General features: G+C 41.3%; 2 protein-coding genes across 10 annotated transcripts in view; one reads left to right on the plus strand and one right to left on the minus strand.

Moving 5' to 3' along the window:
- Positions 1-1,997: 1,997 nt before the first annotated feature.
- On the minus strand, positions 1,998-23,977 carry DDX59 (DEAD-box helicase 59). 6 transcript variants are annotated; one of them, XM_064720267.1, is made up of 11 exons: positions 23,894-23,945; positions 22,759-22,859; positions 18,565-18,633; positions 17,131-17,226; positions 7,478-8,301; positions 6,135-6,302; positions 5,494-5,583; positions 4,861-5,112; positions 4,545-4,697; positions 3,932-4,060; positions 1,998-2,307 (listed from the first exon to the last, which is right to left on the minus strand). In XM_064720267.1, the coding sequence occupies exons 5-11, from the start codon at positions 8,288-8,290 to the stop codon at positions 2,044-2,046; spliced, it is 1,869 nt and encodes a 622-aa protein (XP_064576337.1). In that variant the 5' UTR covers positions 8,291-8,301; positions 17,131-17,226; positions 18,565-18,633; positions 22,759-22,859; positions 23,894-23,945; the 3' UTR covers positions 1,998-2,043. The 6 variants fall into 6 exon arrangements, with proteins under 6 accessions (XP_064576337.1, XP_064576338.1, XP_064576340.1 ...); XM_064720268.1 differs by lacking the exons at positions 22,759-22,859; positions 23,894-23,945 and adding exons at positions 18,972-19,039; positions 19,166-19,285; XM_064720270.1 differs by lacking the exon at positions 22,759-22,859 and having other exon boundaries at positions 18,569-18,633; positions 23,894-23,977.
- The window catches only part of CAMSAP2 (calmodulin regulated spectrin associated protein family member 2), an 81,051-nt gene continuing 78,411 nt past the window's right edge, over positions 23,888-26,527 (plus strand). For 2 of the 4 annotated variants that reach the window (XM_064720261.1, XM_064720264.1), the window contains exon 1: positions 23,888-24,791. In XM_064720261.1, coding sequence (XP_064576331.1) covers positions 24,653-24,791 — 139 coding nt within the window. In that variant the 5' untranslated portion in view covers positions 23,888-24,652. The remainder of the gene's footprint in view (positions 24,792-26,527) is intronic. The other 2 variants (XM_064720263.1, XM_064720265.1) reach the window with 1 other exon arrangement.

A 26,527-nucleotide genomic window follows, 5' to 3' on the forward strand; every position in this document is an offset into this window, starting at 1 on the left:
AGCTTTGTGGTTCCCTCTAGCAGTCAGTAAATAGAGAAACACGGATGTAAGCTATGAATGGTGTGTTTTCTGGAAAGAGCATCCTTTAACATAAATCTTGTAAGTTCTCCCCTCCTCTCGCCACGGCTGTGCCTTATGAATAACAACAAAGTCTTTCTGGAGACAAGTGAAACTCCCCATTAAAGTCTACTTCGTTCTACAACAAGGAATGAGGTTCAGTTCTTGAGAACTGAACTCAGAATGAGAAATATGCTCATTCCCCTCTTCTAAAGAACTACAACCACTAACTAGATAGGAAACGCAAGCGCTCAAAGCTGGAGCAACCGGCAGCTCTGTTACCCCTCAGCAAAGCTCCGCTCCCTCCCTCCCTGGCCGAGCCCCGGCAGACCCCGCACGGCCACGGGCCCGCCCTCAGCGAGAGGCCGCGGAGGTGGCGGCAGCTGCACCTCCAGACGCGCCGCCGCCCCCCGCCACCCACAGCCCCGCGGCTGCCCAGAGCGCGGCCGGCGGAGAGGAAGCCCCGCCGGGACGCGGAAGGAAGGGTGGGTGGGTCGGTCGGTCCGTCCGGGCCGTCCCTCACCTGAGCGCGCCCCTCCTCAACCGCCGCCCCGCAGCGCCCAGCTCCGCTCGGGCGGCGGCACCGCCCCCGCCCCGTTTGAAAGCGCCGGGCGCGCCTGATTGGCTGCGCGGCCGCCAGCCGGCCCGCAGCGGCCGCCCCAGGGCCCGGGGCGGTGGAGGGCCGGGCCGAGGTGACCGAGCGCAGCCGCGGCCGTGGAGGGCGGGCCGAGCGGTGAGAGCCCGCCCCGGCAGCCCGGGTGTGAGGGCCGGGGCAGCGAGAGGTGACCGAGCGCAGCCCCGGCGGGCCGGGCGTGAGGGCTGGGGCACCGAGCGGTGACCGAGCACAGCCCCGGTGCCCCGGGAGCGCTGCGGGCCCACCCGGATCCCAGCCAGGGCCCCCCGATCCGAACGGGCAGCCTCACAGTGGGTACCACGCCTGCACCGCACTGCCGTGTATAGCCAAAGCACCAGTGAAAAGGGGAGAAAAAATGGTGCGAAAGGAATTAAAAGAACACACGATGGCTGTGACGCTTCAGTAATTTTGGCACTCCAAGCAGCACCAGGGGAAGAAATAAAAACAGAGTGCTGGAATCAATGGATATATGCACCCATGAAAGACACATTGATAATAAAAATGTATTATGCGAAACCATCTAAACCCAGTAACAATGAGAAAGCTTGCTTGAGAAAGCTTGCTACAAGCTTACTGAACGGGGTTGCTGATACAATTTTCCCTTGACGGAACCTGTACTTGCACTTAGTTCCTGGGACAAACGTGGTGTAAATCCGTTGTTTGATTTCATGATTGTTTAACACGATTTTTGGGAGTTTGGTACATCAGGGGTGCTCGTGCTTCTGAATGTACCAATGCCTAAATTAGCCTGCAGGAGAGTTACACAATAACATTTTATAGGCAGGAGTGGATTATTTCAAATTAACAAATTCCATCTCCACAGAAGACATCATTTTGATTAAATAAAATCAAAATTATAGTTTGTGTCTTATTTCTCTTCCATAAACTTACACTAATAACAAACTATTTCTGGTATTGCAAAGTCCTTCAACAGAACTTGCAGCTGGTACACAGGCACTAATACAGTTTCAGTATGTTTACAAAAAAAACTTACATATAGTTCTTAATAAACCCCAAGAGAGCATACTGAGGACTTGGAGAAACATTTCCAGTGGAAGATTTTACTTAAGCTAATAGGAAAGGATTTTCAGAGGCTAATCTGCCATTAATTTTTTTTTCCTTGCCAGCAAGACCAAGGACTACTGGTTTTGCAAAAGGGTTCCAGAGTACCTTTACTAGGTATACTATAGTAATTCAAGCACACAATAGCCAGTATTTCAAAATAAAGATGAGATAAAAAGGAGACTTCTTAAAAAACTGTACAAATTTCTTTTTAAAATGCAATATACAAGACAACATTTCATACTTATTTTTAATCATACTTTTATTGTAATTACATAAATATCCCTTTATTACCTCTGAGAATTATTTTTGTTGTGTTTTTTAATAATGTCCATAATATTATCTCCTGTTACGAGGTTATTGTGTAACTGTTTAAGTCTCTGTTGTTCCCTTCTCTTCTGGTCATGCAGATATGGGGAATTAAGCAGCTGTGGGGGAAGAATGGTGCCTGTGGGTTTCACTCTCTTCACAACATCCCAAAAGAGCTTCTTGCTGTTGTTATTGATAAAAGTAATTGCAGTTCCATTGTGACCCAATCTCCCTGCTCTCCCAACCTGAAAAAGCATAAATTCCTTTTAAGTTAGCAATATTACATGGAAGTCCTTCCAATTGTCTCAGAAGTTTATTTTCTTATAGAACAGCAAGTAAACATAAGTGACAGGCCCAAATCTCTCTCATCCTCTAAGCACAAGGGTACTTAAAACAAGCTTCCTGAATTCAGGATGTGTAGATCTGAAGCTGTAGCTGAAATGCATTTAAAATTATGACTTGTTTATGGAACATACCAGAAGTCTGATATTGTACTGAGATATGAGGCAAAGGCTTACAGTAAATCTGATCCAAACAAAAGGTTTTAAAAAATACTAGAGAGACGCCAAATACTTATACTTCATATCAAGCACAGTATGTGCCAGCATGGCCACAAAAATGCCCTTTACTTTCAATGTCCTGGTAACTTTAAATTATTTACCAATATTCTCTAAAATACTTAAAAAATTAGAATAGAGTCTACAACGACTCTCTATTCAGAAACAGCTGACATGGTAATATTGGTATAGTTTTGATGCTAGGAAAGACCATTTTTATTTACTTAATACATGCTTGAAACTTTAGCAGAAAGATATTTAAAAACAAGAGGGGAATTTTGCAGTTAACAATGCAGGCTACTTGAGGAGTTACTGACAGTGGATAACTTCCAGAGGTCCTCCTCATCTGTTTGGAACCAGGTTTACTTCAAAGTCAGATCAGCTCCCTCAGGGCCTTGTTTCCAGTGTCTGAAGCACAAAGGATTTTCAGGCAGTATGGGACCTTTCTCCCTGCTATGAGGCCACAATTTCCCTTGCAGAAAGCTACAACTGCTGGCTCTTGTCCTTTCCCTGGGCATCCTCAAGGCCAGTCTGGCTCTGTCTCCTCTGTAATCACCCGAATGCAGACAGCAATTAAGTCTCCAGAGCAGCCCAAACAAGCCCAGTTGAGCCTGTCCTGAAGTGTCACGTGTGCCAGCCCCTGACTTCACCTGGACTGCCTCCAGTTTGCTGCCCTTTCCCACAGCTGCTGTTCCCAGAACTGCACACAGTAGCACTGTGTCTTCCTCGTGCCACAAAGAGGGCAAGAATGAGTTCTCTTGATGTGCCAGCTAAAGTAGGGCTGGGGACTGTGCACATAAACGCACACACACGTGAAACTCACAGGCCATCTCTTCTAAAGCACGAAATCCATAGAAAAAAGTATCTTGACTAGAAAGGGGAAGAAATCAAGTTCATGACTGCTGTCCTGACTATTAATGCATAGCCCACAGTGCAGATGAGCTGCACCTGCAAGAAGGGCAGTTGGCCAATCTTCACACAATAAAAAGATGGTAAACTTTGTTTTCTATAGACACAAAATGATACAAGAGATTACAAAACAGGAAGAAGTACACTGCAAAAGTAAGTAATTTAAAGACATTCTTCTAGGTTTTAATAATTTATATAGGAGATAATAGGAATAGTATTCTAGATTTGAGTCATTTACATAAGAGACTTACAGAAGAGACATCCAGCACCATTTTTCCTTTCCTATAAAAATGATTCTGAAGAGGAAAATTATCTTTCTGTTTACATTTACATTTCCATAGCTGGCTGTCATATTCCAATATACTTTTCAAATAAATCATTAGGAATTTATTTATTTATTTACCTGGTGTACATATTCATCCATACTTGAAGGCATATCAAAATTCACCACCAGTTTGACATTGACAAGGTCAAGTCCTCGTCCAAGGACTCCAGTACTTACTATAACTTCATACTTCTCTTGAAGTAATCCCTGGCAAGAAAGGAACAACCTACAATTAATTCTTCTTTCCTTATTTGTATTTTGAACCTCTTTAAGCATGGGTTAACATCTAGTTATTTGGTGTAAGATCACACACAGTAGGATTATTCTATTGTAAAGGAGAGAATGGCTCCCTGTATTCTTGATTTAAACAGGAATATAATTCAGAGAGATAACCAAAGAGAGAACCAACCCACAATTTTAATTGCAAATATTATTTGAAATGGGAATTTAAATAAGCATTTAATTCTAACTGATAATCAGAGAAACAGTCTCTGTATTTATCTACATTTAAAACAGGATTATTATCTACACTTTTGCTTAGTCCTGTCTGTCTCTCATCTCCCCCAGCAATACCTCAGGTATTACTGCAAAAAAGCAGTCCATTATGACTGCAGTCATTCAAATGAAGCCACATTTTTAAAAAAGGCCATTTGAAATTTACCAGACACCCTGAACTTGAGTAGGCACAAACCTGTAGTATGTCTGATCTTTCCACCTGAGACTTTTCAGAATGCATAGCTGTGCACTGCAATCCTGTAATCTTATGAACAGCATCACTCAACAGATCTGCTCCTAGTTTACAGTCCACAAACACCAACACTGGAGGCTTGAAGAGCTTGTTATCCTGTAAAATTAAAGTGTTTATTTAAAAAGGGATTACAGCAACTGGCTGTTCATCATCAGCATGGATTCATTTTGTCCCGATCATGAGATGAGAACCTGACAGAGATTTGGAAAGATATGAATCCTTTTATAAACTGCTCTTATGAGAAAAATATTAAACTTACGTTTAGTATTTCAAACAGCTTTTTCTTTTTAGATGGTTCTTCTACCCACAAGATAATTTGCCGAACATTGGAACATGGCAGATTCTTGTCTCCAATTGTTATTCTGACAAAATTGTGCAGAAGCTGATTTGCCAAGTGCTCAATGCCCACTGGAATCGTGGCTGACACCAGGATGGTTTGATGATCATGAGAGATGTTTTCCAAAATATCCAACACCTGCTGCTGGAAACCCATTTTTAGCATGGTATCCACCTAAATGAAAAATATTACAGTTGTACCACTTCTTTTTCCATGAATAGCAGGATTCCAAACTTAAATTGACAAAAGAATCATAATGCAACATGTAACAATCCAAATGCAGGAGTATTTACAGTCAGAAGAAAAGCTAAGTGAGAAAATTAAAAACAAATGGTTCACACTGGCTCAACAGTATTATCCTGTACCTAACTTTACAGCAACAGAACATTTGTTGTTTAAACACATTTCATACTGTGTCAAAAAATAAAACTGTCTCTTAAGAAATATATTCTATTTTTATATCAAACACTCTGTATGTTTAATAAGTGAGATTAGCCACTCACATTACTCTGCTAGGACCCCTGTGTAGGTAATAGAGATCTGATAAATACTTACTTCATCCACCACTACAATTTTTATGCCATGCAGTTGAACAGAACTTTGCTTTAAAATCTCAAGAAGTCTTCCAGGTGTTGCTATTATCACCTGAAAAAAAAAAAAAAAAAAGAGGGAGGAAAAAACCCCACGGGAGTAAGAAATTCCATGAAAGGACAGAAGACCATCCTAGAAAAACCATAAAATTCCATCACATACATAACAATGGCAGTAATGAATGAAATTACTTGCACTCAAGTAAGTAATAAAACTTCTAGAAAACTTATAAATTATGAAGCACTAAGAGGAAATGGACCTATCAAAACTTTAATGGAGATAAGTTACAAGAAATAAAATCTGCATGAAAAACAATTACAACTCCTTGTGTAAAATACTGGCATATTTCAGTCTTTGAAAGCAGCAATATCAGAATGTAACTTTTTAAAAACAAAGAAACAAACAAAAAAGCTATTAGATGTTTAACCAGAAGTGAAAAAGTTTTTTAAAAATTGTGCAACTAAATTTTCAGGTGGTAACAAATGTTTCAGTAGCTCAGGCTTAGGAGAAAGCCATCTCTGTGTGTTCACAGGTGTCAGCAGTCACATTTCTGTTCCCTGTGAACGTGATGGCAGCGTGGCTCTGCACCCTGGCTCCGAGCTCACCTTGACGCTCTGCCTGAGGCGGTGCAGCTGCGGGGGCAGGGGCAAACCTCCCACCAGCAGAGCTGTCCTCATGTTGGGTAAGCCGGCCATCAGCTCCTTCGCCTGGCGCTCGATCTGAATTGCCAGCTCCCTCGTTGGTGCCAAAATAAGGGCACATGGAGTTTCTGTCTAGAAAGGAAATGAAAAATCTGATTAATTTGGAATTGCTTTATTATTTAGATAAAAAGCTTTCAAATTTCCCAATCTTTTGCATTAAAAATGAGAATTATTTTAAGCAGCAAAATAAAATTACTTCTCAATATATACATTAACTTGTACAGTGACCTAAAGATGAAGCATGGAAAAGATTGTGTACAGATGCATTTTTCATTGAGACCCCAATTTTGCACATATTGCTATAAACATGTATCTGTCTTGCAGACTTTAATGATAATCAGACAGAGGAACTGCTGGAGTGTATACACCTTTTCTTACCTACTTCTACATAATGCTTTTGTTCTTAAACTAGAGTTTAGGAGTTGCTAAAGTACTTCAAAGAATAAAATAGTTACTTAAATAATCTTTCAATTCATTTGAAAAAAGTTATACACGTTTGTGTGTATATACATTCTGTAAAATATCTTAACAGTGCAAAGCATCAGTAGAATCATGTCCCAAATTCTCTAATACATCCAATATATATCCACTATATATCCAAAATATATGCATCCCTTTTTGAATAAATCCCGTAAAGCAGAAAACAGTTGTGAACCACACACAAGGTACAGAATACTCATTGCCATTGCTTCTAATCATACATTCATGTCCTTACAAAGCGGTTTTCTTAATTTTTTTTCCCACAGTATAAAAGTGGAGACTGTGTAACTACAGGATTTCAGAACTTTTTTTATCCCAATTTCCTGCAATTATCTGACAGTCAACCAAATATATTGTAAGAGAAATTACTCTGTGAAGTCATACAAATTCCAACAAATCCCTTTGAGCCATTTGATACATGAAGATACAGGAAGAACTTAGAGAGGACCTGGAGTTATTTTCACTTTCTATTTTAAGTCATTTAGGAAGTCTACCACAGAATTTAATTAACTTCTCAACAAGCAGGAACTGTGTAATAGGTAATATTGATAGAGTTGCTTCATCTCCTGACCAAAGTGAAAAAACATTCAATTTAATTAAAAATAATTAGCACCTCCCCCCTCCAAGAACCAAATGATTGACCAATCAAAAGTCAAATAAATCACTGAATGTTAATGAAAAACACTGCAATCACATTCTCCATTACATTGGGAATCCAACAGACAAAGCTGCAAACTGCGTTCTCTAACTATCTGAAGTTTCATTACCTCTTTCAAAACCTTCATAATAACAGGAAGCAGGAAAGCTGCTGTTTTTCCAGAGCCCGTGTCAGCACTAGCCAGAATATCCCTCCCTAATAGTCCAACAGGGATCATTTGCATTTGGATGGGAGTTGGGACTTCATAGCCAGAATTCTTTAAATTATTGTTTAAAGTTTCAGGAAAACCACAGTGTTCAAACTCTACAATAGGTCTTGGAACTTGCTGGCCCTGGACAGCAATACCCAGCTGCAGTTTAAGGTTCTCAACCTGCTCCTCTTGCAAACCTAAAATAAAGGAATGATCTTTGTAGAAATAAGGTGCATTAAGCAGGTGAGCTTCTGCTTGAGAATCTGCAGCTTCATCAGATGCAAGCTGCTTTTCCTTTGCTTGATTTTGTAGAAGGTGCTTGGCTTTACATTCCAAACTACAAACATCTTCATCTGTTTCATCGCAGATGTACTCCCCGTAGCGGCCACACACAACACACACGGGTTCTCCAGGCTCCGCCCAGCGCTGGGATTTGCTGAAGGATTTGATGGGTTCTTCCAGAGAGCCATCATCCTCGGTATTTTGGTTGTCCTGTGCCAATGGTGTATTAGCAACACCAAGGTCTGCAGCTGCAGGTTCTGCGTGTTCTCGTACAATTTCACTTGAACTGTCTGTTGAAGCAGAAGTTTCTGTTCTAACTGACCTACAGTCCTGGAACTCTGTGGTCTCCTCTAGTGAAGATCCTCCAGAAGACAGTTTACTTTTCTTAGCGGTACAACTTTTGTCCTCATCAGCAGTCCTCTTGACTTTAACAGATCGTGGTAAAAACATGCTTCAGCACACTAGAAACAAAATGGTTACAGTTGTTAGAAAGTACTACCACTGAAAAAGGTACATTTTACTTTGTTACCACCAAAAAAAAAAAATATAGCAAGTATTGGCAAACACAGAAACCAACTGTCAATCTCTGAAAAGATCTATAATAAGTCTTGTTTAAAAATTATCTTGATTGTAACAATGTTGGTGCAAATGTGAAGAAGAATATATAGAATACAGTTAATTATTGTCAGTATTCAGCCTTTGCAGCTGAGTGAGAACTTTGCTTTTCACCGTGTGGAAATTTATCAATTTTGCAAGCCAGTCATATTTAAATCCTTGGAGAGTTCACCTATTTCTAACATGAAACCACAGATGCAAACACTCTTCAAAGGTATGGAAAAAACCCACCCAACCTAAACTAAATAAAACTACCAGTTTTGGAAAGGATGTCAAATCCAATACAGGATCCATCCAAGGTCACTTTTTTAGTTGCTCTTTTAAAGTTCACTTAAAATTAAGCGCAAACTTTTGAGATTTGTTTAGAGTTCAGCTCTGCTTGTTCAATGTCCAGAAACAAGCAAAGACTCACACCATCAATCTGCCAAACATACACTGTAATACAAGACATATTGCTAAAACATAACCATATTTTATATTCTGAAACTTTCAGTATTTGTCTTCAAAAGCATCAGATATGCTCACCAATCGTTTGCTATCGTACAATCAGTAAAAAAGTACACAAAACACGGCAATTTTATTCTGAGAAAATTGCAATGTGCCTACCAATCTCTACGAACTCCTTCTTACACTATCTGTTTTAAGCACCCCAAGCTATGTCAGCGTGCACAGTCAGCTGTGTTTGTGTAACCGGGAGCAGCCCGAGGACGCGGCAGCAGCGCCGGCCCGCAGAGCTCCGCGGCCGGCCCGCGGTTCCGGGGCCGCAGCTCCGCCGCGCTCCCGGACCAGAATCCAAATATCACCATTGGATTTTCGCGCCTAATGGGAATCTCCAGCCACGAACCTCTCTGCACGCCCAGCAGCCTCTCGGCGAGGGCAGCGCTGACGCAAAGTGCAGGGCTGGCGGCCGCTGTTCGGGACCCGGGCAGCCTCTCCCAGCCCTGTTATCCGGCAAGAGCCACACACCCCACGGGAGAACAGAGCGGCGCGAGGGCTTTCCTGCCCGACAGCCGTGCCCGCTGCCGCAGGGGGAGTGCGGCCGCGGCCCCCCCGGCTCACGAACCGCTGCCGCCGGGCCGCCACCGCCTCCCGCACAAAATGGCGGCGACCGTACGGGGCCGCTCCCGCCCACAGCTCCCGGCGGGCAGGGCAGGGCAGGGCAGCGGCCGGGGCGGGTCCCGAGCCGGGGCGGCCGGGCCTGCGCGCTCCGCCGGGCGGGAGCGGGCCGCGACTGCCGGGCTCGGCCTGCGATGGGAGCGCAGGCGCGGTTGTTACCCACTAAAATCGCATTCGCTGCCCAGCGTGCAGCAAGGCAATGATTACACATTCGAGACATTGATTATTTATCTCAGAGTTGCGCAAGCCTGTGTGCGCGGTGGTACTCCACAAACCGAGCGCGCCAATTATCAAAACTTTTTACTATTTATACATTCTAGCCGACAAAGAAATTCGTGTTCATTGGCTACAAGTTACACGGTTCTCTTAATTATCTGAATTCTATTTCTGTTATTAATGATTCCTTCGTTTCTCGTGCTAATTAGTCTGCATGCTCAGTCTTTCTCTTTTGGGTTGGTGGGCCATGAGACTGTTGACTCAGCACTGTCCTGAGTTGTCTTTATTAGTTTCTTCCTTATCCTGGGAATTCTGGTGAATCCTGCATTCTTTGTGTCCAGTGTCAGTGAACATCCTTCTTCCAAGGCTTTACCAGCCTTCCCATAGGTCTGAGGTCCGTGGAACATGTCAAGCCCTACCCCGTGACAAGGTAATTCTACCAACAAGTAATTTGTTTTTCTAACACCTGGACATCACTTAGAGCTTGTTTGTTAGCTGCTCTTTGTTCCATGAATTAAATTTCCCTTCTTGTTGATTAGGCATGAAAGTATACAGAGATCAAACAAAGAATGGAAAAGAATTGAAAAGATTATTGAACATTTGGAAAGTGGGAATCACTAGACTTAAAAATTTGCAGGCACCTTCCACCCACACTCCATACATTCCTGTGAAAATCCCCACCTTTCTCTGATTCATCCTCTGTCATTCCCCTTTGTTTGCACTAACTTTCTTTCCTTCATTTTCCCTCCCTAACAGAAGCAAATTTCCTTTTCTTACTTCCATTTTTACAAGGTCATTTCCTGGAATTCAAAACATCATTTGCTAAACAAAGACCAGTATTTCAACAATATTTAATAGTATAAGAGATGTTTCATACCCTATACAGTCCATGCACCAAAATGCAAACATCTTATATATCAGCTTTTTCTAATTTTTTCAGTGTGCAACAGCAGTAAGAAAAAACTAAGGTAGGAAATTCTCCTCTTGAGTGAGAAAGACTACAGTAGAAATTGAAAAAATTTTTAGAAAAGCACTCTGTGGATATTCAAAAGCATGAAAGGGCTTCCATGTAAGAAACAACTATGTAGTTGTTTCAACAGTCTGAAAAAGAGATGACTAATAACAGGTAACAATAGAGCTACTGTGCCTTGAGTGGCTTGTAAAGGCTGGACAGCTATTGATAGTTCATTATTTCTTCCAACAAAAATTATCACATGCATTATAAAAGGTGCTCACTGCTCACAGAATGTAGTAGGTTATTCTTTATTTACATGGAGAAGTTAATCAGTGTAGATGTAACAAAACCTCTTCTGAAACAGATATTGTACTTTGTGAGCTCACTGAATAAATTTTTTTTTCCTGGACTAAAGCATAAACATTCTGGTTCAGTCACTTGCCTAAGTTTTCTTTCAGAATGATGAAATATGTAAGAGTAAGAGGTGCCTTGGGGAATTTAATTCCCATCCTCTCAGCTCTTGATGCCACTAATCAGATCTGAGGTGAATGGCATTTTAATAGGATTTTTGAATTCCAATTTTTGTACCTTTAGACTACATTACATGTCCCAGACAAGATGCTCTCAGATATGCTACAAAGGGGTTTGTCTTCGTATTTTTCCTCTTAAAAACTAGTTAGTTCAAGCACTGGCTGAATAAAGGTGGATTTAAGTCCTACTAGAAGCAATTATGGACAGTGATTTTTGCTCATTCTGGACAATTTATCTGGGGGTGTCATAAAGGAAAGTGTTAAAGTTATTTAATTGAGTTGGTAAAACTCAAAGACTTTAAATATTCCCCCATCTTGCCCACACTCATGTACAATAGCTGCTCAGGAAGGTATCACATATTGTTATTAGAAACCCCTGCACAAACATAGTCCTTATATAATTAAAGTGTCTCTTCAGAGTAACTTCTAAAGTAAATATTAGGAGCTACAGAAATGTAACAAAGCACACACAACCCCACATGTACAAAAAGACCCATACATACTGACAGATTTACTACATAAATATATAGCAACAGATTATTTCAATTTTATGCAAATTTCTGTTAGAATAACAAAGACAGCAACTATTGATTAAAAGTCAAAAGAAATAATGAAAACCATAACAAAGAGATTATTAATAGTAAGTATCCCAGTTTTTGGTCTATTTTAAATTATATCAAGATTTTTTCATGTTCACTCAAGGTTTCTATATCAAATATACAGAAAGGATTCCTGCCCTCAGTTTAAAAACAGGCATTTGCCCTATAACATCTCACAGCCTTTCTTTTGAAGCATGAATCAACCTTTTCCAGCACTTGCAAATAATAAATAATTCAGTAAAACAAGACTGGATTAAAGCAGGAGACTGAAATCCCTCTACTCCCAGTAAATCCATAAGAAACAGGCATTCCATTCCATTCTAATTCAGAGGCAGCATCAGAAGCACTGCCAAGAGCTGCCTGACTGTGCCATGCACCCCAGCTCCCCACTGTGATACCACCCAGAGAGACCCTGTTAGATCCAGCCTGAGCCAAACCTCTGTGCACCTCCTCACACCTCTGGCAGGCAAGGTCAAGTTCCACACAGGGGTTTGAGGAACAGATATAAACCATCCCAAAGGGGAACTGTCCAAAACATTTTAATACAGAGCATTTCAAGTTTCCTTTGTAGCCAAAATATCTTCACACAATGTGAGAGTTTTCCACCTTGAGTGAGCTCCCAGCACGTGCAAATCTGCTGAGAATGGACTCAAACTGGAGTCCCAGCAGCACCTGTGCATCACTCCCTCAAGTGGCAAGTGCCAGCACTGACAGATCTGACAATTAAAATGTGTCTAAAATCACATCCAGAGGAACAGCTTTGGGTTTTCTTTAAGCTATTAATTCCTTCAAATATCTCAATATGTATCCCATGTTACATTATTCTAAACTAGGAATTCCAGAGCCTTGCTGCTGCTGTTCAATAACATTATAATGAAGAACATTAAGTTTATGAAGATGTCAATTAAAGAATGAAAAAATTATTCTCTGTGGGTTTTTTTTTTCAAGTATGCCACACTTTAATACATATAATTAGAGTTAACAAAATATCCACTGCTTGGGTGGAAAGGAGGGAGAATGTCTTTCCATTCAGGAGGCATGGAAGCCACAGTATGTTTACTTGGGAACTGGTGTCTGTGTCTGCTCCACCTGATGCCATAAAACTAAATATTGTTCTTGTTAAATATTGTTCTGTTTATTTAATGCTTGGGGATTTTGAAGCCACTCAGCATATTTTTTAGGTAGGTAATCAACTGCAGCTCTAACCCAAAGTGTATTTAATGAATAGTTCTTTGATTGAAGGAACCAGTGAGTCAATTAGTCCACTGGTTTCTGAATTGCAGCTTTTAAGGAACCACACAGGAAAAATCCAGATAATCTAAAAACAAATAATTGTGGCTAACCATTAACTAGACAATTAATATTCTTGTGAAAATGTCCTGATTGTACAGGTATTACATGCAGTATACTTATTCTGAGGCCTAGTTTTTCTAATTTCATTTAATCTAAACAGGCAAATGCTTCATTTTTGAAAGTAAATAATCAGTAAAAAAATATTTGAACTAATTTTTTCAGGCTTCCTGAGCATTCTGTTTGAAGAGCCACATTCTAAGGAAACATTGGCCAATATTAAGTCTCTGCATAAATCCAGAGTGAAACTTGAACTTAAAAAATAATCTAATTAAATCTGAGTTCTTAAAGCATATTACTGAGAAGGTATAATTTTTTCCTTTCTGAAGAAAAAAAAAATTATAAAACTACAAATAACAGCAATCCTGCCCTGAAGCTTCAGCATTAAATGCCAATAGTCCATAGGGAAATAACTCTATAAGGCAATTCATGAAAAAATTATGAACATAATTAATGTATGTGATTATATGCTCAAGTACTGCACATAATATTTACTTTGAAAACTGTTGGACTCCCTAATTCAGTATCATCATATTGTTAGCACAGCTATAAAAACTACAGTGACTACAATTCCCAACCTTTGTGTACAAGATAGTCTAGCTTCTTGCAATTAAAAGGAATGATTTTAGGGTATGAGAATCATTTAAACTAATTTAAACTTACAAACCTCTGTTAGGTCTCTGAGACTTAGAGAATAAGGATTTGATCAAAAGATTGCAAACACAATTGCCAGATTCCAGGGACTTCAGTAGGCAGCAAACTATAACCCAGACTGCTAGAGAATCCAGGTGGAAATTAACAAGATTAAATAAATCTTGAAATATAATGTAATTAGAATTAATAATTTTAAAATCTCTTCTGTTAATCTGTTTTTCTTTCTGAGAGGATATATTTGTGTTCCAATTAGTAAGTCTGTTTGGAGGCAAAAGAGATTGGCATCTATTCTAACAGTAAGATAACATTCACACAACATGCACTTACTGAAAGTAAAACCTTTTTTCCTCCTCCTTTGGGGTCTCACACAAAAGGATGGGAGAGAAAAAAAGAAATTCCACAAGAGACAAGAGGACTCATCCAGTTCCTGCTTGTCAGATGACCTGTGTCCAATGTGTGTTGCCACCTGCTCATCAATAAACTCTCATTTCAATTATGTAACTTAAGAGATTAAGACTTTTCTAATTAATCAGCAAGTATGACAAATCTAATAGGTACATTGCATTCACAGGGAGTGAAGAAACAGAGTCAAAATCCAGTACTGTGACAAACTGAAGAAAAGATTTATGGCATAAACCTTTTGAGTAAATGGCTAACAAATTTTTCTTTCCACCACTAAAGCTCCTACCAGCACTGCTGGTTTTAGCAGCAGAAACCACTGCAAGAAAGGCCTGGAATACATGCAAGAGAGCTGCTACAAACCAGACCTTTCATCAGTTCTCTTGTTAAAATTGATGCCAGTATTAACCAACTGGTTTAGCCTTCATGCTTCCCTACATTACGTTTGGTGCTCCTTCTGTCTCAACTAAATTGCCCTAGTTGAATCTCTCACCAAAAAATCACTGAAGGGCACAGAAAGGCTGTAACTACAATTTTTTAATCACACACTCAAGGATCTCAGACTGCTAAAGTGAGACCAACAGGTTTGTCCTTCTGTAATTGTTACTTTCCTTAACTTTGTTTGTTTTGAGAACATGCAGATAATGCATTAGCTCAACTTGATAAAGCACAATGGCTATTAAAAACAAAATAAACCTGAAAAATGCAACATATTTCTCAGTATCATCCTTGAATAACTGCTCCCCATGCTTTTTATTAGGAAGATTCAAAGATGCCAGTAACCTTACAGCTGGTAACTGTAATAGCAGAGGGTACCAAGACAGAAATAATGAATGCCTCCTTGTTAAGCAGTGTTGTTTGTGCTGTTCCAAGAGAGATCTGCCAAGAACTTTTCATGCAAACCTTATTTTTCTGGGATCTGTAACTTGGCGGCAAAAAATTCCAGCATGATACCCTGTTCAAAAAATTCAGATTACAAGCTTTAAAAGACATTTTTGAGTTTTGGACTAAATTAAATTTACACTAAACAAGGTAAACACTTTAGCACTGCATGTATTTCTCTTGCTTTATTGATAGAAAATTTGTGTTTATCAAGTTTGCACCCCAGATAATTTTATGTTTTCTAACTCTTGGATATTAAATAAGTCTCAAGTACTGCAGTGTGAAAGGAGACTTTGTGCTGTATGGTCAAGATTTCACTGAAGTGTATTTTCTTTTTAAGGAAGACTTTATGAAATACACATGAAACACTCCTTATTTTATCTGCCAAACAATTCAGTGGAATAAATCTGTGCTAATTCTTAATACAACTCAGCTGACCTGGGTATAATGCCAGGTTGTGAAAAAACCTGGCTATTTAACATTTAGCCCAGAACTTAAATGTTAAATTATGTCAGGTTGTTTTTGTTTTGTTTTTGAACAAATGATTCAAAGCTTTGAGCCACACAAAAGTCCAGTTTCAGCATACCCATTTCATTTTTGCCTCTTGACCCATTACAACCAGGTCATTTTGTAGAGTTCCTGGCCAAAGCAACATTCTTTCCTGTGGCAACTAGCAAGATATACAGAAACTAAATTTCAGGCACAAAATAGATTTCAGCCCCAGCTAAGGAAGTTTTCTATCAGGTAATAGCCAGGTGTCAAGAAACAAGAAGGATACAATACTGAGTTGACTGAGACTGGAAAGGAATTGGTGGCTTAGGCTTACACCTATGAGGAATAAACCTCCCAGCAATTCAAAACTAAAAGGAGATAACAAAAACATGTAAATATCATCAATATCAATATATTATAAACTTTTCTTAATATATATGGTGAGGTCATTTCAAAATAAACACTAGAAAGAACAGGGCCAGAAAAAAAACAAGAGACAGAGCATCTTAAATAAGTTTCTGCTGATTTTCCTAACTTGGTTTTTTCTCCCCTAGATCACATTATCCCCCAAAATATCTCTACCTACCTTACAGTTCAAGACAAATTGAAACTACAGAAGTCTATGAAACCACAGTTGCTCTGAGATTATTTGCAATTCAGCTAACATGCTGGGTGTATAAAGACATTACCATTCTTGGAGAGTTTGCATGAACTGGAACTTGTCTAAAAAGGCAAGGTTGCCAAAAGGCTTCTGTCTTACTGCCACTGTCTGCTCTGCAAGGAGCCACAAAGGGAGGCAGTGGTCACAAGAGGGTGTTGGCCCTGGGAAGCATGACATGTCATCCTTTAATGATTAAAGAGCCAGCAGAAGCCCAGACACACCATCTCCATTCAGATGGCTCCTAACCTTCTAGTGATACACAAGGAACCTGTTCTCTAGCTGCAGTGAGGATATTTCTGTGGGACTGGCTCTCTTAGATAACAAAATCAGAGCAATATAGTATTCTAAGCCTTTCTTCGTTACCCTTTGCCTAGTCTTACAATATCTAACACCTGTATTATTCTCACTCTGAACTACAATGGTTCATCAGTTTGTTCAGCATGTGCACCATGGTATCTTTGACTAGAAGTCCTATGATGTGCTACAACATAAATAGCATGTGGTTTGGGCGTTTTTTCTGTTTCCACTGAACTATTGCATCTCCAGTTCATCTCTTTACCCACAAAAGTCAAGTTTTATTCCTAATTATACCAGTACAATACCCCTTAGGACCTGACCTTGGTGGTAAAAGAGAATAAAGCATGGCTACATGCCCTCTACCTTGAACACGCTTTCTTACTGAGACTGTTCTTGCTTCCCCAACACTTTGGGGACCATGACTTACTGCTTTTCCCACTTCTGAAAGTGCAGACTACCAACTGCAACAGAGACTTTCAAATACTCCATTTCAACAGTTGCCCAATGCATAGCAAAATACTCACTCGTCTGAACAAGCCGGATCTGTATCACACACTGGCACATTGCAGTGAAATCTGTTCTGTTGCCCTACATTCCCCAATCTGGCACTTGCTTCATTTCTGTTAGGAACAAATAAAAAAGGAAGAAAGAGTTTGACACAAACACAGAGACTTGCCAGATCAAAGGTAATAAGTATAAATCCCAGCAAGTTTCCCTCCTTGTATAAAATCTCCAGGTGTTACTTTTGTTGTTTCATGGAATGATCCCCTTGATTCAACCCGGTGCCTGCCAGCATCCTCTCCCCCAGGGTGATTCTCCACTCCTTTAGTAAATTACCATCCATAAGAACTGAACTGTGGCTGTCAGAACAAGCCCTGGATTAGGGGGACTTTCTGACTGTGCTGAACTGGGGGTCCCAGGGGTACTTTGTCTGTCTCAGGCTGCTTCCAGGGCAGTGGCCATCACACCTGGGGCTCACACATACCCTGAGCAGCAAGGCCAGGGCCTCCTTCCTTCATCCACATTCAACCAGACTGGTGATCAGAGAGTTTCCAACACCCATGAAAATGATGGACATTTCTCTTCTTTGTGCCACCAAGTGGAACAGAGACTGCTCCCTGCCCAGGTGAGATAGCAGAGATAACTCTCCAGGCTTTAATGGAGCCATGTGTATTGTAGGGCAAGAATACCACAGGAGGACAGAATAGCCAGAGATGTGCAAATTTTTGTACTTCATTTCTCTTTTGAAACTTCCCACAAGAAAGAGACCACCTAGGTTTTTTTCTTCAGTTACAAATAAACTGCATGACACCTTTAACCCAGAAAACCAATTACATATACCCTTATATTTAATCATGTCTGTAGCACCAGTGATTTCAAATGGGAGCAACACAGAGGATTAACCTGAACTTAAATCTTTGTTGGAGCCAAGATTTTATTGCTAAATACATATATATACATACACATTTTGTTTAAGGCTAGTATTGAAATAATTGTTGTTCTTTCCATGTTTCTCATATATATTAAAATTGGGGAGTATTTAAATGAAATTGTTCTGTACATGGCTTAGATATCCCATACATTTTTCTATCTTGAACATGTTTTCAAATGAATCATAAGGCAAACACTCTGTAAAGCTACTGAGAAAGTATTATAAACAAATTAAGTTGTGCCAGAAGAGAATTAAATGTAACAGAGTTCTATACACTCAGGTTGTGATGACCTTACTGAGCATGCATAAATGGTTACAATAATAATCTTTGATATACACTTTCCAGGGCTGATTTTTAAACAGTTACCAGCCATGTACAGCAGCTCCCTAAAGTAACAAAAAAAATCCTCAATAACATGCAATTTCTTAGTAATTTAAGGGAAACGGAAACTCCCTAAAAGTATCAGAGAAAATTTGGATTATGATGTTTCAAAGACAAAAAAAAAAAAAACCAAAAAAAACGAACCAACTTCACTGGATAGTCTTCCATGTTACTCCCTTGCTTTCCCTTCCTCATTCATCTTCTTTAGCATCTCTTTGGGAAAAAAAAAGAATTTCAGTGCAATGAAATGATACCAGAAATTTACTGTTCAAACATAGCATTCTCTTTACTGCTGCTCTCATTCAGACACACATGAGCTTCAGTGAAAACTGGAAGCAGGGCCAAAACATGGGAAACTGAAGTCTATTCATGTTCTTCTAATAAATTATGTATATGCTCAAAACAAATGAGCTTTTATGAATGTTCAGATCTTTCTTCACATGTAGAAGCAGCACACAAAAAGCCAGTCACAGCATGAAGAAGTGCACAATTTTGTATTCACTCTCATTCAGACTTGGTGAAAAAGTGTTACTGATTTAAACTTCTTTTACCTGAATGTACAGTTTGAAAACTAGTCATGTCCATTTTCCTCTACACTGGGATGCAAATAAAGCATTACCTAACAACAATAATAACATAGTGCTTTATTTTTGTACAAAGTATTTTTCTGAATGCAGGTTTCCCACCATACATCTATTTTACAGTGCAGCCAAGCCATTTAAAGATTATATTCATTAAAAATTACCCTCAGAATTTTCCATAGAAAACATGTCAGGCAGTAGGTGGTCATAAAGATATAGTGCAGATCTTTCACTTAATGAAGAGGGTAGGATCTTTTCCATATGTTTTAAAATTTATAGTAAAAAAATACAAGTTATAGCAGGGTATTTTTTTCATCACAGACAACCTGGCAGTGGTGGAATGTCAAGAAGAAGAAAGCCCTGGAATTAGGGAGTATTGCACAGCATATGTGGGAAGACAGCTCATGTAAAACCCCCTAGAACAAGAGCAATTCCACCAGATGGGAAGAACACAAAAGAAGCCAGTGGAAATCTGGAAATCAGATTTTAAAAATCAGAAGCAAAATTTAAAATCTCATAAAAGAAGACACCAAAGTAAATAGAGAAAAAGACAAAAGAAACCAAGCAGTCCTGAGTGCTGAGGGAGATCAGAGGTTTTGCAGAGCTACATTAGGTCAAAGTCAGGTTGAGGAAATGAAACCAGTAGTGTCCAAGTAATAAGAGAAGTGACTGTTGGGTACCACACCTGATTTTCATTGAGCAGCTTTTTCGTTGTGCAGATTTCAGTAGCAGCAATGTGCTAAAGTAGCTATTACTCCAATTTTCCTTCTTTTAGTTTTAATTGTATCAAAAATCACAGATGATTCAAGTAAAATGTCATACAAACCTTCATTTTCCCTTTGGCTCATGACTACTGTAATGTATAAAGTTAGTAAACTGTTTTCTTCCCTCAGCACTTTCTGATCACAAAATAATAGAAGAATTTGAAAGACAGTAATTATGTAACTGTTCTTGTACTTTTGTATCATCCTGAAACAGGAAGAGCACATTCCCTTCCAAAATATGCTCTGAGAAAACTCCTAGCTTGCAGAAACTACATATATGCATGTTAGTAATAATGGCAAAGCACTTTAATCATTCAGCTAATCATTCAGTTAATTATCACAGAATAGCCTGGGTTGGATGGGACCTTAAAGATCACCTGGTTTTAAGAAAAATATTTTTAAGAGCGGCCAGCTCTGGTCAGCTTCTCTATCCCTAAGGACAGTTTTCCAAGGAATCTTATTCACCAACTCCTAAACAACTGGAAGTCTGTTCCTTCAAAGTTTGGGGTCCCAATTTAGCTCCTTGCCAGGCTCACAATCCTCACAATCTCCACCAGGGAGTGGTCACTGCAGTCCAGGCTTTCACCAATCTTGGCCCCTCTAATGAGCTCATCTGCATTGGTAAGCACCAGCACCCATAATCCTTCTCTTCTGTAATGCCTGGACCAGGAAAATGTCTCTACACACTCCAGGAGTCTCCTAGATTGCTTATAGCCACTGGATTGCTATGTAAAAATAAAATTTCTTAACTCTTACAGTTTTACCACTACCTACAAAGAAATAGATTTAATAAAGAGGCTGGAATATCAATAGTTCAATTTCATAAGTCATCCTTTGGCTGTAATAATCTCACACAATGATTTATAGATTACCTGTTTAACTTCATATATGTAACACAAAACCTGCTGAAGTCAACAAGCACATTCCTCAGGGATCCCACTGGGACATGACTGGTTCTTGGTTTGTACACTGACAGCACCACATCAAGTCATGCATGCAGCCTCCCTGCAGAGGTTACAGGCCACAGGGTGCACCCCTCCCCTCAGCCAAACCACTTTATCATGACTGATATCCTCTAAGCTCAGGAAAACAGATGGGATCATCTTAATTAGGCAAATTTGATAACAGCAATTAAAGATAATATGCCCACAGTGTTATTCCAAGTCTGTTTCCAACCTCAAAAGTGAAGCATTACTCAGCACAATAGTTACTGTGAACTGCTGTGTTTGCGGATTTGCCCTAATATAGCTAAACTGAAGTGGGAATGTTTTTGCTATCCTCCATAGGTAGCCTGATAAACTGGCTGTTCACTAGCACCCAGTCTGGCTACAGACAGTGCCTCTGCAAAACCAGCCAAGGTATTTCTAACTTAACACATTTTACTTTGCCTTTATCATCAAGTGTTGCAAAGGAAGAAACTATGCGTGAAATGTTATTCCAGATTGAACACTGGAATAACTCAGTGTTCAGTATAACTTCAGTACTCTAGTGCTGGCCTGAAATTAGCCTACAGGCTCTATTCTACACATAGCCTCTTGAGAAGCTAAGTGAATCTTAAAACAAGTGGAAAAAATGTATGAAATTGTTAGTCAGGACTCGTTCCACTATCTATCCAAAGGTTAGAACTACTAGAACTTCCATCCACACCATTATTCACAGCTTCATGGTCATATTGGTTCCTTTGCCTGATGCTCACTACAGGCTTGGTACACCCACTGTGAAAATGGCCAGACACATGACAGTGAACAATCAGGCTTATGATGTAATCACAGGCTAAAACGAGTCAAAAGGGATTCTAATTTGGGGTAGAGGGAGGCGAAAGGAAGGGAGAAAGAAGGTAAAAAATAAAAATCTGTGAGATGCTTGTTTTAATACTTTGCCTTTCTGCTCGGAATTAACGCTAAAGTATAGAACACTGTGCAGCAGAAAGCTTGCATACAGGAAAGTATCACTATTTAAAATATTTCAAGATGTATAAACAGGATCAGAGCAGAAAGGGATGACTCCTCATTCAGTTTTCCTGTTTATTTACTCTGAGCAATTAGAGCAGTTTTTAATCATTTTCCATTTTGGCTGTTGATATCTTTGACAATGCAATAAGCAAGATGGCATTTTGGCATGTTTGCAAAAGTAGAAGAACTGGCGCAGGCACTCCAGCAACTGGTAATGTCTTCTTTTGCACTTATATTAGATTTTATATTCATGCATTCTCTTTTAAGAGCACTAAGCAAGTGAAACCCCACTTTGATTGCTGATGAAACTCTGAACAGGTTTCATCACCACAAGTGCTGCACCCACAAAAAACTCCATTATAGCTAAATAATGGCCCTACAGTGTTTCTAAACGTTTTCCTACAGACTGATCTAATTCTGAGGTATTTTCTCAGTCATACAACAAATTAATTTGGATCTGGAACATAATTCTTTTTTTTCTTCTTAGCACAAATCATTTGACATTTTAAAGCTTAAGAATTTCAGGTGTTTGTTATTAAATATGCAGGAAGAATTTTTAAAAAATTTCTATTGGCAGTGTAAAAAATAGTTAAAATAATGGGAAGTGTCTAATGTTACTTATTTCCAGAGTACACATAAAAAATAATTTAGGAAAATGTGCAAATATTAATTGTTGAAAACTAAGCATATAGTCTTTCTTAATAGAGAACATTTTCCAAGTGTATATTAATTTGGCATTATTAATACTATTTCTGATGCAGAGGATCTGGGAATTTCAGTCCTTAGCCTGCTAAAGCAAGGATTTCTCAACTTTCCTCCTCCCCTCCATTCTGCTGAGTACTGCTCACAGCAGCTCCTGGTTTTGTAGCTAGGCATGCACCACTTATGAGTGGTATGCATGACAATTTGGGAATCCCATCCCAGAGAGTGTATGGGGAATACTCAGCTACAATTTCTTCAAATGTTGACCTCCACAACCTCTTCATTACTCATTACTAATTAATATGGCTACATGTCAGTAAAACTGTGAAGTACTCTTGCCTCATAATCGTGGTGTTTGTCTCCCTGAGCACCTGAAGTGCTAGAAGCACACACAGACACACAGCAATGGAAAAATCTGTGCAGATCAATTCACAGTCCACCTGAAACACAAAGAAATAACAGTCTGGCCGGAATATTGTTTGAAATCTTACTATGTCATGCTTAGAATTTGTCTAATTCTTCTTTAGGGGAAGAAGGGCAGACTTAGACATTACTCCAAACCATACATACGGTTTTTATATACATATATACATGTAGATATACACATATATACACACATACAATAACAATATATCCACAATAGGCTACAATAACTATTTGCTGCCCAGACGTGGCGATTCCCGCCCTGTGGCGCCGCGGGTCACCGATGACACACGCCGTGCCCGTGCCGAGGCAGGCACAGCCTCCGCCGGGCTCCCCTCACAGCACGGCCGCACCCTCAGCCCCGCACTCGGAAGCCGCCAACCCATCCAGTCCTGTTTGAGTCATGAACACGCAGTCGCTGCTTCCTCCCGTGACTAATGCTCCCTCCACGCAGCCACTGTTACACAGGGGTTCTGTGAGCGCCCCAAAACAGCCCAGGTACGTGTGAGCAAGACAGGAGATGGTCTCTAGCGCAAATCGCTACTCTTGCTGCTATTACAGTGGTTACGTGACCAGGCCTTCAACTATTTTAAAGGCTTTGTCATTTTTTTACCCGAGTATTCTCAAAGTTATATATAGACCCGATTTAAAATTGGAGTGACAAATACACGGGGCGGGGGATGCTCAGCCCGCCTCCTCGGCAGCGCTCCGTGCTCCGGTCACCGCGACCCCGGCCGGCGGGGCTCCCCTGCATCCGGGCGGCTCCTCAGCCCCCTCACAGACGAGACACGCGGAGCTGATCCCGACCTTCCCCGGCGACACCGCAGCGGGCCCGTCCGGCCACGCAGTGGAGAGCGGCGACGCCGGGGCGGGTGGACCCGCGGCCGAGGGACACCGCCCTTTCCCAGCCATTCCCAGAGCCGCCGGCGCCCCCTGACCACGGGAAACGCTCCCCCCCGCCTCCTCCTCCTCCCGCTGCCGCCGGGCTAAGGCTGGACTGGGCTGGGCCTGTCCGCGCTCTCGAGGCCGCCCCACCCCAGGCCGGACCCACCTCGAGCGACCCCGCCTGACGCGGCGCCCGCAGCCCCCGTGGGGAGGGGGCGGCCCGGGCCCGCCCCGGCGCTGCCCCTCGGGCTCCCGCCCCGCCCGGGCGGGGAGGCGCTGGCGGCACATGCGCAGCCGCCTTCGCCCATCCAGTGCGGCAGCCGCGGGTGGAGAACCGCAGCGGCATCGCCGAGCGGCGCGGGCAGCGGGGCCGGCCGGGGGGCGCCGGGGCCGCCGGGCAGCGTTGGGGAGCCGGCTCTGCTCCCGGCCCGCAGTGGCCGCTGCTGGGGTGGTGCGGAGCCGTGCGGCGTTTTGGGGCCGGACCCCGGCATTTTGACATCCCGGCGCTGGGAAGGGCCGCGTCCCGGCCTGCGGCGGCTGCGGGGGCCCTGCCGGCGGCTCCCGCCCCGGGCCGGGGCACTGGCGGCCGCCTGGGGCGCCCAGCCCTGGCCGCGGGGTCTCCCCAGGGAACGCGGGGCCGGGGCCGCCGGGGGCATTTCTTCGGAGGCGGAGGGACGGCGGCGTGAGTGAATTGAGACAAAGAGCGAGGAGGAGGAGAAGGAGGAAGAAGAGGACACTCGGACTCGGCTACATTCCTGTGCAGAGAAAGGCGGGAGGCGGTGTTAGCCCTTTACGGACAGCTGGGTCCGGCGCTGCTCTCAGCTGCTGTCGGCGTATTTACAGCCGGCTCTCCCGGCCGTGGGAGGAGGAGGAGGACGGAGAAACAACCATGTAAGTTCCCAATTGCCGGGGGTCCTGTGAGAAGATGGGGGATGCCGCAGACGCCAAGGAGATGAGGAAGACTTTCATTGTTCCTGCCATCAAACCCTTTGACCATTATGATTTCTCCCGAGCGAAAATCGCCTGTAATCTGGCCTGGCTGGTGGCCAAAGCCTTTGGGACAGGTAGGTGGCGTCTCCTTCTTCCCTTTCTTTGATGCTGGTTCCTGCTTGGTTGCTTCGCTACTGAGGACGTGAGAGCCATTCCCTGAGGAGCTGAGAAGGGGGGGAGATGTGTGGGAAATGCTTTTGGTCTGTTCCCTTATCCTTAAGATTTCTTACCCTTTGTGAGATGTTTTGTTTTTCTTTTGTTTTTCCTTAATTACACTTAGTCTTTTTCGAGTAGCCCCACTGTTTCCATCAGCAAGTAAATTTTGTGTTTTGGCGCTCATATTGTTTTCCTTGTGTGAATCGATCTCTGTATATAGTATTTTATTTATTACTCTGGTCACACTTCTACAATGCGAAAAAACCCCAGCAATCCACGTCTGTCATCTTGAAAATTTTCCTGGTATTGCTTAGGAGCAGAATTGGGGGCTGGCAATGGAAATGGGTTCTGACATGTGTGACAGTAGCCTGTAGCCATTTGAGTGGTTCAGCAATAAGAAGGGTTTCAGGGAAAAGAGCATTTAGTGCCAGGTTTTGGCCTGCACAATACAGAAGGCTCTCCTTGTCTGTAAGTGTAAATGGAATCGATTTGTAATGCCTCCAAAAGGCATCAGTGCTCTGTCGTTGAAAACCTTGGACCTTGAGGAATACCAGACCTATTATTCTGTGCCTGAAATATTATTGGGCCTTGAGGAATACCAGACTTGCAGAGGTCTTCTGAGGGAAGCGTTTTGAAAATTTACCAAGCTGGGGGATTTTTGTTTGGGTTTTGTTTGTTTTGGAATTTTTTTTAGTTTTTTTTTTTTAATTAATTTTTTTAGCTTTTTTGGGGGAGTTGGGGTTGTTTGCTTATTGTTTGTGGGTTTTGGCTTTAGTATAGCTCTAGTGTTGTAATAATTTAATATTCTGTTCATTAAAAATAATGGGGTTTTTTGAAAGGTGAGGTAGATAAAAACAATCGTTACTTTTGCCATTGTTTATTAAAAAAAAAAACAGGAAAGGTTCCTTCTTATGGAGTATTGCACCTTTTACATTTAGGGCCAGGGTGCTGTTATGTATTTAGCCTGGGTTAGGATGTATTTAGCATGTCTTTGTGGGACACGCTTCTGGGAGCTCATATTTGATGCAATGCTTCAAAAAGTCACTTTTAAAGTGCTTGAATCTAGTGCCATTTCAGTGAGTGCATCACTTTGAAAAGAAAGATAATATAAAAATATTGTTTCCATATAAAGATTTGTCAGTAAACTCTACTTGCTTTTCTTTGTGAAATCTGGACCAATAATATTTTGATAGATAATTAGCATAGCGTTATTAGCTATGCAGGTATGAGAGGTAAAACAGTAGGGGAAAATTCTTGGAAGTACCTAATTGAACATTTTCAGAGATCATTATATTTTTAGGTAGCTTGGTTCCATAGGGTTTACTCATAGGATTCTGAGTGTACAATGCTTGTGCAATTATGTAACCCAGCCTTCTAACCTGAAAACTTTTTTCTACTGGAGTTTGACAGATTCCCAACCTATGGTTGAAATGTCTTGGCTCATGCTGGTTGAGTTTCTATTGCATGTGTAAAGCCACTTGCAGGGAACTTTTCTGCTACTTTTTATAAAAAGTGTCATCCAAAACAAATTCCTTGACTCTTTCATGACTGGGGTTGTTCTGAGATGCTCAAATAAAACATGATCAGGGGGAATAATTGCTCCATCTGCTCTCTAGTCACTGCAGTAATGTAACAGAAGGAAGAGAGGCAAGCA

Source organism: Zonotrichia leucophrys, chromosome 8 (assembly GCF_028769735.1).
Source record: "Zonotrichia leucophrys gambelii isolate GWCS_2022_RI chromosome 8, RI_Zleu_2.0, whole genome shotgun sequence".
Lineage (NCBI taxonomy): Eukaryota > Metazoa > Chordata > Aves > Passeriformes > Passerellidae > Zonotrichia > Zonotrichia leucophrys.

Bases quoted from the DNA above. Each gene is read 5' to 3' on its own strand.
- DDX59 (XM_064720270.1), bottom strand. From the start codon at position 8,290: ATGTTTTTACCACGATCTGTTAAAGTCAAGAGGACTGCTGATGAGGAC. The intron at 5,584-6,134 runs GTGAGCTCGGAG...TTTTTTTTTCAG, and splicing joins GCCTCAGGCAGAGCGTCAAG to GTGATAATAGCAACACCTGG. The intron at 4,061-4,544 runs GTTTGTGCCTAC...CTTTCTTGCCAG, and splicing joins AAAGATCAGACATACTACAG to GGATTACTTCAAGAGAAGTA.